This window comes from Grus americana, chromosome 1, assembly GCF_028858705.1.
Source record: "Grus americana isolate bGruAme1 chromosome 1, bGruAme1.mat, whole genome shotgun sequence".
NCBI classification, from domain to species: Eukaryota; Metazoa; Chordata; class Aves; order Gruiformes; family Gruidae; genus Grus; species Grus americana.
The window spans coordinates 60884533-60896570 of NC_072852.1; the positions used below are offsets into that span (position 1 = coordinate 60884533).

At 42.5% G+C, this 12038-nt stretch overlaps 1 protein-coding gene across 3 annotated transcripts in view; it reads right to left on the reverse strand.

Moving 5' to 3' along the window:
* ABTB3 (ankyrin repeat and BTB domain containing 3) overlaps window positions 1–12038 on the reverse strand; it is a 176656-nt gene that overhangs the window by 31414 nt on the left and 133204 nt on the right. For all 3 annotated transcript variants that reach the window (XM_054802182.1, XM_054802172.1, XM_054802163.1), the window contains exons 5-6: window positions 4057–4222; window positions 596–685 (exon numbers count right to left, since the gene is read on the reverse strand). In XM_054802182.1, the coding sequence (XP_054658157.1) occupies window positions 596–685; window positions 4057–4222 (256 nt within the window). The remainder of the gene's footprint in view (window positions 1–595; window positions 686–4056; window positions 4223–12038) is intronic.

Genomic DNA, 12038 nt, shown 5'->3' on the forward strand with positions numbered 1-12038 from the left:
TTGCACAGAGTCAGACCACAATCTGCTTGGTGGACAGATTGTGTAAATTTGTGATGAGCATTCATCAAAGAGACGTTTATATTCTGGAAGCTTCAAGCTCCTTATCCAAAAGTTTTGAGCCCAAGGCACTTTGTAAAACAAAACAGTGGAACCTACATTGCACTTGTGTGCTGGGGATGCTTAGCTGGAACATCTCAATGCACACAAATGCTTGAGCTTTGGCAGGTTATCAGACAGGTATTTCTTTTACCCTCTTCATTTTAACTCAGCTGAGATTCAGGGATTCCTTCCAGTATCACTAGAGCCGTGCTCTGTGCTAGTGCTAACGCCTGTATTCATCTGTAGTGTGCAAACACAATTAAATCAGTATTACCTGTGGGGTAAGTCCGATTACTTGACCCCTTTTGTGCAGTGAATCCCAATGTTAACCTAAAGCAGTTTGATTTCACTGTTGATTTCAAGTAGTGCCGTCCAGGATAAGACAAATTTATTTTCTTTTTAATTCTTGGCATTTTCCCTCCGCTACAGTTTCAGGGGGTAGTTTAAGATGTAAACAAATAACAGAACAAAGATACAACCAACAAAAAGTCCTCACCTCAGCATTCAGATCTGCTCCAGCATCTAGCAGCATCTGCACCATAGCCTCATCACCCCTGACACAAGCATACATCAGTGGAGTCATGCCCTAGTCATTTTTTGGAGTTAAAAAACAAAGGAATTGACAAATTTAACACAGAACTCTCTTTGATTTTTTTTAAACAATTATTTAAGTATATATCATCAAGACTAACAGTATGTATTTAATGAAAGCCATTACCTCTGTTACAGACATGCCCCTCAGACTAACAAAAGCCAACCATTTTTGTAAAATCTCCATTTTTGTTGTCACTTGTGTTGACTGTTTGGTGTTTGGTTTTTTTCTTTTCATGTTATCCTCGGCATCCTCAGCATGGCAAGTGAAACTAGGCTTGTCAGCCTCACCTCCATCTTAATATACTAAACTGAGCATCTTTGTCTTCGGAGACCCAGCAGAGAAATGTTTTTATCAAAGCAACCGTATTTCCATTGGTATTTTAAAAAGACAATAATTCTATTCAGTTTTCTATGATCACGATTTCATATAATCTAACTTTTTAATTACTGCAAGAGCCTCCAAAAACCTCCCAGGATCCTCTTAAGACAGGTTAGATTCGGGCTTTTTTAACGCAGATACGATAAGGGGCTGGAAATGTAAAGGCTTTGTATAGCACTCCCTTGCAAAGAAGGACTTAATTTTAAATGAAACGCCGGGCAGCATTGTTGCAAGTTGCTGGCTCTAAGGAAACATGGCCCTGTTTGGAGGAAAAGTAGATTAAGTGACCCTTCACTATAGAACCACCACAATGCAATTTGTATTAATCCGAAATACCTGCTGCGGCTGATCACCATTTCCCTTTAGATAAGTATTACTGTGGCTGTGGTAATGAGTCCAGATGAAACCATGAAAAAAATCATTAAATCTACCGTAAATTATAACAGAAAAAGCTGCTTATTAAATACAGTAGGGGGTGTTGACCAACAGCCACCAGTTGTTTTGCAGTAAATCTACCACAGCACGCAGCTACCTCTGATGCATGTTTATACCCTACCTCGAGGTCCCCTGGTAAATTTGTTGTCAGACGATAGCCCGTTTGCTGTTTAACCTGCGCGCTGCCGTGAAGTGGAATTATTTTGAGAGAAACTGGAAGTGCCCAGCACGGCCAGACAGAGCCATGACACCGCTCTTCTAGCAAGAGCCCAGCACCACTATTTTTGCTGAACTACCCCATTTTTCCTTTAGTCCCGCATGTTTGCATGCAGGACTAAAGGCAGTGGGTGCTTACGTATGGAAAGGCTGCCCTGGTAGAGGAACGATAAATTAAAGTTTGTCCCCGCAAGGTACTTAGAGCCCCCTTGAAACACACTGAACACTTCACAGGATCAAATCTGCAGTGTACTTATGGAGTCAGAGTAAGGGAATAGGCACCTGGGGCCTCGTGCCATTAGTAAGAAAAAAACAGCTCACCCCAGGCAAGGAGAGTTCTTGGGTGACTTGAAGTTACTTGCAAAGAGAATTTGAAACTACTTCAGCTACAGTCAGCAGCAAAACATTTCCTTTGGCAGTCAATAAACACTACGGGAATGAACAGGACCATGAGGATTACAAAAAATTGTGTTTGGTCCTTGAGACACGGGGACAGGATGGCAGCTTAAAATTAAATACATGTTCCTTCAACTATTATTTCAATTTCTGTAAATGGCGTCATTCAATAATTAAATCAAGCGTTTAGCACAAGGGGTCTAATCAGATCCGAAGAAAAGAATTTGAAAGCCCCATGCTGGGGCTCCCCACTGCAACACGCAGCACGTGGGCAGCCACGGCGAAGAATCCCACAGCAATGCCTGGAGCAAAGGGTCTGCCTGGGGACCACATGGGATATTTTGGCCCTGCTGAAGATGAAGAAGGACTTATCACTGACTAAAAGGTGCCCAGAATGTCATGCTGCAGCATCAGGTCCTTAAAGTGTTAATGAGGTTTCTAACCTCCCCTCGCACTGCTGTCCCTGATCCTTTTGGCTCTGCCAGTTCTCCAGCCTTGTGCTGCAGCATCGCTCACCCCCCTCTCTTTGCATGTGGGAGGAATGGATTTTTAATGAGCCCATCATTAGTGTTCCACACGCACACAGCAACATGGTAACAACATGTACAATCAACGCAAAGGGCTTTTGGCAAAATAAAAAATGGCCATTTTTCTTTCAGCCTTTTATCACTTAGGGCTCTGTCCTGCACGATGTGAGATCCTACAAAATGTGGGATGTTTGATCCAGCGAAGCAGTTAAGCACAGGCTTAACTTTCACTCAAACAGGATGTAAGCATGTGTTCAGAGTTAAGCATATGATTAGGTACTTTGATGAATCAAACCAGAACATTCCCAGGTTTCAGCCTGGAGGACAGAGGAAATATGCTGTGAAAAGTTTCCACGTTCAGACTAACTTAAAATAATAATAATTTTTAAAAGTATCATGTATGAACCTTGGAATGAGCTCTCCAATTTTTTTTGGAAGGAGTACTGCTTTCTTCTAAAGCTCTTCTCAAACAAATCCGCACTACTGACCTCAGATTGAAGCTCCTGAACAGCAACACAACACCCAGAGCAGCTTTCATCTCAGAGGACCTAAACTCACTTACAACCCAGCTCCTGTCCCAAGCGACCACCTCAGGGGCGGCATCCACCTGCCTCTTGCCAAAGGGGATGTCACAGCTCTGGGAACATGCAGTGACACTTTCATCAGGGGCACCAGAAAATTCAGGGAACTCCATTTCAAAATTAAATGGTAATATCTGTGGCCATCGTTTCCCTTCTAGGAAAGGGGAACCACCTCAGTGAGAATCGCAGTCCAACAGACTGCTGCCAGTAGGCAGCCATGGAGGCAGGTTTATCCCCAGAAACAACCACCAGCCTCCTGGAGATGTAACACCAGGGAAATTTAGGCTCCTTCGTAGGTGGATGCTGGCCACAACGGCTAATGGAGTGGTGACATCTGGAAGGTCAGTTCAAACTGGGCTCAACTCAATTAAAGACTGCCAGAGATTAACTGTTTCCTGCCAGGGTTTGGTGGTGCACGTGACGTGCATTGCAGACCCCAGGGCAGTGTTCAGTGGAAGGACGTTCACCTCACAAAGCCCTGCCCCACACTGCTGTTCATGGCACTGAAGCAGTTTTAAGTATTCAGATCAACGCTAAGCTCTCTTGGGATCTCCTGGCGTCACTTGACTCAGTTCACTGTTAAGAAAATTTCAGGGGACCTATTCGCCCTCATGCTGAGTTACCTGAGTACCAATAAATCGATACAACTCAAAAAGACCAGACTTAACGTAGATGTTCACCTGGTGGTGCTTTAACTCGATGCAAAGTAATGCAGGGAAGCCATTACGGCCCTGTCTATGTTTAGCTGAAAGCGGGGTCTCATTTTCTGTGATAAGCAGACAAAACTCTTACATTTCACAGTTGTTTCTTTACGTTTCTGTCTCGTTACCTGTTCACTCATGCTGTTAATCCCATCCGGACCCAGCAAGGATATGGCTTGTTTAACCAGATCCGTTCGGCCACAGTTGAGCATCCGGAAACCCAGGTCCTGCTTGAACTTCGCTTCAGTGGCAACTGCATCCAGTTTCCGAGATGCACAAAAACAGTCGTCGATTCTGTGGACGTGAGAAATAAACTCCCTCAGAGGACAATCAGAGGACAGACTTTGCTGTCCCTAGGAAAATAATTCTTTGCCCTGTCTTTGAAGGATGTAGGTCATGCACACATTCATCCTCCTTTGACCTGTATGTTCAAGGGAACTGCCGAATGGGAAATGCTAATGCAAGCTAATGGAGGTTGCCCTTGGTCTATCTTTCATGGGACAAGTTATACATTTTATAAAAAATTGGGGAAAAAAAGCACACAGCTTTCACTTGATTTTGCTTCTCTGTTTAAGCAATGCACAACACATTCTCACTGCAAGTTTTCCCTCTGCATGGTGAGGTTATCTGGTCCCCCAATGTCTGAAAAGTTTCAGTAAGCTTTGAACTTACATCAAATGGATGTATAATCATTGACAATACAACAAAGAGAAAATAATGTCACTCCAAATGCCTTCAAGGATCTTACCAGCACAGCCCCAGTAACAGGGAAGCTTTTTTGGAGCAAAAAGTGCAAGTCGCAGAATCCCAGACTGGCTGAGGTTGGAAGGGACCTCTGGAGGTCATCTGGCCAACCCCCCTGCTGAAGCAGGGCCACCTGTAGATCAGGGCACCATGCGATCAGGGAGAAGGCAATCATGCCAGGTAATCATGGCAAAACACCACAAATCCTTGCTGGCTGTGTCTAACAGATGAGATGTCATTCTTTTAATGTCTTATTCAAAAGATCTCCAAATTGTAAACTGCTCAACATATCCATTTCAAATGGAAGAAGGGCTAGGAGTTATTTAGCTAAGATGTGAATCTACAGCTCCAGAGAGGGCCAGGCAATTCTAATCTGATGTTTATCCAACTCTGTTTCATCTTATTAAAAGACAGATTTGCTTTTCTTTCATGCTGAGGAGTGTCTGGGGCAGAGGGTGGAGTCCAAATCCACAGTGCTTTTGGTGTGAACTTGGATAAAGGACGGTTTGGAAAAACATCGCTTTCATTCTCCAAAAATGCTAGGTCAGAAAACGAGGGGCTACTTATGAATGAAAAACAAAGATCAAAAGTGAAAAAGTCAAATAGACATCAAATATTTGTTTTCTATTTCATATGTAAAAAAATGCAGCAAACCAAAAGAAAAATATAAAGAGCATATCATTATCATTTAAATTTCTTCTTCAAAGTGCTTTATCAGAGCTTTATAAAATATATAACACTGCTTAATTTTTAACAGCAATATGCAACAAATAAGCTGTTTATATAGAAGCAGTGGTGGTATGTAGTAATAGCTACCGCTCTTCCTCCTTCAACGGAGGAAGGCAAGTGAGATGGAAAATACAAAGTGTTTTGATCAAAGCTTCTGCAGGACTTAATACTGAAACTGGCATCTGAGCTCAAGCTTGCCCTCTGTCCTGCTGGGCCACGACCGCTCTGGAAGACAACAGATATTTTGCTGATGTTCATTCTACGTGCTCAGGTTGGGTTTTGACTGCTAAAAAGTTGATGTCCTGAGAATGCAAACAAGGTATGCTTGGAGTATCATTACTCAGGGGAACAAGGACAATGCTTCATCACAACAGTATGCTGCAAGATTAATGCACACCACTTGGTCACAATAAATACACCGTAACAGCAACAACAGATTCTGCACCAGTAATATGCCTACAACAGAGACGAAGAAAGCAATGCCTATCAAGGCTGGGTTTTCTGCAGTAGTTTATGAGCAAGTTTAAGGAAAAAGCAAAACCAGCAGAGATACACAGGGCTGAGCTCAATGACACCGAGATTCACGGGAGCAACTGCGGCTTAACACGTTCGCACCACATGGCACATTTCTGACACAAGAGTCACAGCAACATTTGGTACTTGTTACCCCCACAGCATGAGATGCTAGAGATCATCTGTGCCCTCCTTTAACATACAGCAAAGATAAAGCATGATCAGAACTTAGGTGGTGGGGGTTTTGGTGCATGGAGGGAGAGTCTGGACCTCCCAGCTGCAGCTACCCGGTGCAGACACTTTACCAAAGCGGTTCCTTGGCAAAGTGCAGCTATGGAAAGATCTAGATATACTCTGAGGACTGCAGAGGTGTCTGCCACTATGAATCACTGCCTGTGTTAAGTCACTGCTTCATCATTTGTACTGAGGCATATAACATACAGTCTGAATAAAATGGGTCAAACTCAGTGCTGGCAGAAACAGGCAGAGCTTCACTGACGTCAGCCCAGCTCGGTGCGTGCAAAACGATAGTTGACGATTTCTTCCTTAAAAAAAGACGGATTTTGACCTGGGTTGCACACCCACGCAAGGGAGGCAGGAGGAGCAAGGATCTATCTCGCTTATCCTGTACAGGCTGCCCAAATCTCTACTCTGGCATGGGTTAAGAAATTACTTACTTTTCCGTAAGTAACTCTTCCGTAAGTGGGCTCTGGTCCCCTAAAAGCACGTCAGTTCACCTGCTTACTATAGCCAAGGAAGGGGACTCATTAATTACTGCTGATAGTGGTAGCAAATTAGTACACCTCAGTCAGCTGGGGGGATAAGCATCTTGGCCCAAGGGCTCCGGGATGCTACAGCTGTCCAAATACTGCAACGATAAGACGGATGCAGAGGAGCGCCTGGGCTGCACAGCTGCTAGGACACCAGCACTGACGAAACATGATCTAGACCAAGTACCACAAAGCAAGAAACCACAACTTAGTACCACCACCAGTGGCCCACTGCCTTTTTATACCCGAAAAAGGACCCATCATGAGGGAGTTACACCCCCAATTTATGGGACATAGCAAAAGAAACTATATGGAAAAATTTGACATCATTGCTGGTGCCACCATTGTCATATGTTGACTAATAAAACGGACAGTGATCAAACTGGGGAGTTTAATAAAACAAGAGTATGACGCAACGGAAAGGAACGGAAGATGCTTCAGAAGAGAAAGCACAGCAATGTCTCAAAAAGCCAGAGAGATGAACTGAGTTAAGGAAAAGGAGATTTAACATGTAACAGATAAAAAGCAGTGAAGCGACAGATCAAAAATGATCAGAAACTACAAGTACAGAATAGAACACAGCATCATCACTTTTAACAGCAGAGAAAGCCAACTGGGAAGACGATGCAGCAGACAGACCGAGCAGTCGCATTTAAAAATGAAAACTGAAAAATCAAAAAAAAAAAACCAACCCCAAAATCCATCAAAAATCAACCCTAAATCACCACAGCACTGCATTTGCTCCCAAGTCCTCTTTCATACCACTAACTGCATAATATTGATTCCAACAGGAGCAGAGCGTCTCTGCTCCATATTACACTGTATAAGGGGATGCTCCTCCATCACGGATACCATCCAGAATCAAAAACATTAAAGGATGCAAGATAAAAAAGGAAGAAGGCAACAGGCACCCAGGCTTGACTCACCCAAGACTTCTTAGCTTTGGACTGCAACAAATACGACTGACAATGTACAAAGAGGCGGGAAAGGGATGGGAAGAAGCTTGAAAAATAAGGTTGACGAGGAACAGTTAAATCAGCTAAATATATAGGGTCACTTTTTAGAGTTGTGAAACTGTGCCTGTAAAGCAAGGGAAGCCAGCATAAGTGCAAACAGAGCTGGAAACCTTCCCAGCTGCACAGTCAGTTCACGGCCCTTTTGCCAAAAAGTTTTCATGATCTTTCCAAGCGCACAGGAGGCTGATGCTGGCCTGACAGTGGGACGTTCCCCCCAAAGGCCACCTTGGTCTGTTGCCAGATTCTGCCGGCTGCCGGCACTCACATGGGTCGTCCTTCCCCCAAGACCTCACCCTGCAGAAAAGGTGCTTTTTCATCGAAGGGGCAGGGAAGGCTGACGGGAGGAGCAGAAGACCACAGGGGCACCAACACTCTTCTCCCTAGGGACAGTGTCAGGATGGCAGGACATCACCACCCTGGGTGCTGGCTGGGTCAGGTGGACTTTGAGGTTCCCCAAAGGTGATACAGTGACAAAGGTAGGACTGACCAGCATTTCTTGAGGGTGATGTCCTCTCTCAAAAGACTCAGCCCATTCTGGATTTCCCTACGTAGGAACCTGTGGGGCTGGGCAGCTCCTTGGCACCACTGCCACTGTACACATGCTCCCACTCCCAGAATTGAGAAGTAATATGCTTGAATTAATAACAGACACTGATCACAGTCCTCATGCTCAAGAGCAAATCCACCCCTCTAATTCAGGGGTTCGATCACACAGCCTGTATGCTCCCTAACTGGTCCCTCCCTACCTTGAATCAAGCAAACAATTGCCTTTTTTAAGCAAAAGAAAAATTAGAAACAGGTGAAATCTTGATTTTATATTTGTAGCAAAGCTGTGACAATGTTTTTTAACTTACAATGGAATACAATTTTCTCCAAGTCCTCTTTTAATTCCTCACAGATATTGCTTCTACGGCAGTTATCTTCAAGATCATTACAGTGTTGCCACTGCACATAATTAACTTTACTGTGGCTTTATATGGTGAATGCCATGGTAACATTAATTATTTGCAAATGGTCACTGTCAAATGCTGCGTGGTGACCATGACACTCTATCGTACTCCAAAATACTCAACCTCTGAAAAGAGTCAAAGATAATCTTCTTCATTTATAATGGGTCATAGCAGTACAGAAAATTATTTTTATCTTTTTTCAAACTCATATTATGAAAACATAATGCAGCACTTCTACAGCAACGGTTTAAATGCAAGGTTTGTTGGGGTTTTTTTGTTTTCACTCAGACTGGCTAAGATAGGGTCCGTGCAGATCTTTAATAAGTTACTCATGGATTGAATACATTTGGGAAAATGGATGATTCAAAGGCAAAGTGTTTCCATCGTAACTGTTAGACACAGCAGCTCTCTTATTACATAGCTTTTTAATTATTTGTTCTTTGGGAGGGGATTATTGCTATAGTCTGTAGTGGACAATTAAAAAAAGAAAAAAAAAAGTAATGCTCTGTGAATGTTACCAAAAAAGTAGGAACATCTTAATCATGTTCTAAGCTATACGTGCTGGCATAGCATGCTAAGAGTTGATTTTAAAAAAATGGAATGCAGACTGTGACGAGCAGCAGGACAATCATTCCCCTCCGCTGAAATGAACAGATCATCATCCTGATAGCCAAGCACCGAAACCTTGTTTGTCCACCTGGGACCAGATTGCCAGTCCTTTCAGTTAAAAGAATGATAATCTATTAATTAAGTCCATCTTTTTAGCTCTGTGGAGTTTATTCAGTCTGTCTCTGTCCTAAATATGAATGAGGTCTCGAGTCAAAAATTATAGTTCAGCTAGTTGGAAGTCTAGAAGGAGTCATATTTTAGCCAGCAATATACATGCATTTGCAATGCTGAATTTCTTGGGGTCAGGGATCACAGTTTTGATCTGGGTATGCACAGCCCGTAGCACAAAAGGGTCCCGGTTCCTTGCCTGGGGCTCTTCAGTGAGACTACAGACACAAACAGCAATAGCAGGAGCAGCAGACAATTTGATTTAAATGTGTGAGCACTCTTTTCTCCAATGTGGTGCTTTAAAAGGGACTATAATGCTGTTATTAACAGGACCACAATATTAATACTATATTGAGACAATTATTTGCATTTTCAATTTTGGAGAGCAGGAAACATAAGCACAAACGTGTTGATCAAAATGATGAAGAGCACTGCTTTGTAACGCAGACATAAAATATCTCCATTTACTTTAATCAGGAGCCAAATTAAGAGAAGAAAATAAAAATACTCCAGATATTTATTAGCCAACCACTTATTCTTGTCAAAGGCCTGAGAATAAATTGGTCCAGATAGTGGAAAATACATTTAAAAAGTGATGTGACTATCAAAACAAGACCCAAATCTATATTTCAAAACACTCTTAATATTACAGTCCCACGTATGTAGGCCAGGAACCATGTTCAAAATTAAATCTGACTTCAGATTTTGAACACAGCCAACATATCATAGGAAAATTTGGGTACAGAATCATCTTTCATATGAACAGATAGCACAAGTCTTCACTAGTGAGCAGAAGACGCTATGTTATCTGTGTCCTGATTATTACATTCAGGAATGTGTATAGAGAGAGCATATGAAACAGTAATGAACTTGCTTGCAATGGGAAAAGCCCAGGAAGGCTGGATCCTAAAGCCCGTAAAAATATGAGCATGTTCTACCCTAAAAGTGAAGGAGAACATGAGGACAAGGTCCTTCCCTTCAATAATTTTTTTTTATTACTGTTGTCTTCAAGCAGCCGGTTTGGCAGGAGAGGTTGAGATTCACCTCAGGAAACCCGTGCGATACCTTTTAAGTAATAAAAATCTCCTTCATCCACTGGCACCATCTGCCCCTAGGGACTGCTGGATTTTGTCAAGTAGCTTGTTTGCTACCGCTCGCTGGTTTGGCATTTTTGTGTTACGGCAATAGCCACGGCTGGTGTTAAAGGATTAGTGAAAATTTGTGGGAAGAACAAGGACATTCAAGGAGCTAGGCAAATACCAACCATCTCTACTTAAAAGTGGCTGTATCTAATTAAATAGCAGAATTTCTTAGCAATTTTCTAGTCTCTCTCCCTCTCCAGAAACTCAGCCCCTTACCCAGCACATTTTAAGAGTGAGCAAGGGTAGTGGAAATATTTTTCTGCCTCCAAATCTCTATTTATTAAAGTATATTTATATTTTCATGGTCTAGTACAAGCACAGGATTTCCATAAATAAAACATTAAATGTAACTCTTCCTCTTTCACTTTCAAGTCAGAATTGCATATGTGTGGTATAGTATTAAGATGACACAGCAAATGGTATAGATTGTTCTGAAAGAACAAAATAACAAAATCTTCCCTTTACAGTGCTGTATTTTACCTTTTCCATGGTCTTAAGAAAACTCTCTAGAATGAGCCAAGGATGCTCTCATGTTAAATAAGCTTCACTCTTGATGCTGATCATCCTATTTTTCCTAGAGAGCCTTCATTAAGAGGGATGGTCCCAGACAGACAAGCAGACTTAGGTATTCTCAGGCTGAGGCTAATTGGAAATTAGGACTGATTTTCAATTAAAGACAGGTTTTCAAAGGCACTCAGGCACTGCATGTGCCCAGAGACCTTTCTGGAGCAGAGCCGTAAATGCAACTCGGAGCCCCGGGTGAGGCTGCGACAGGCAGCAGCTGCGGGAGGGTTAATAAACCCAGTCCTGTGCTGCAGCAAGGCTTGGATCCATCTACACTTTCAGTCTGAACTTACGACTTGTTAATATTCACATATTCCTCTGTCCGTGCTACCCTTTAAATAGTATATTTTTTCCTTACGTGGTGGTTACTCCTGATGTATTTCTGGAGAAGAGTCACGCATTCCCTCAGCACCCGCTTTGCTCAGGTGAATAAGCCCCTTTCTTCTAGTCTTCCTCCAGGAGAACATTTTGTCAAAACTCAAACCACCCCAGCTCATTTCTTTCTACCTGGTCCAATGTGAATATTTTCTTGACCCGGACACAGGATTTGCAATTCCACATCACTTCCTACCACTTTCATGTACAGAGGCACCAGTATTTTCCTGCTTCTACTGGAAATACCTCTCCTGATGCATCCTCAAAATGCACTTGCTTTTTTCATGGCTGAGGAAAAATCCACTTTTATGGTTTACAATCATTCTGAGATGAAATATTGCTCTAAAGTCTTTCCCACCACCTTTCCAATACTCAGCTCTCCGTATAGTATATATTATACTGCATATATAGTGTATATGTTACATATACACCACAGTATGTATTTTTCTAATTAATCTCCATGTGTTTGCCTTCCATTTGTGGAAAACTGCATTTTGTCCCATTTCTTTTGTCCCAGCCTTCAAGGTCAT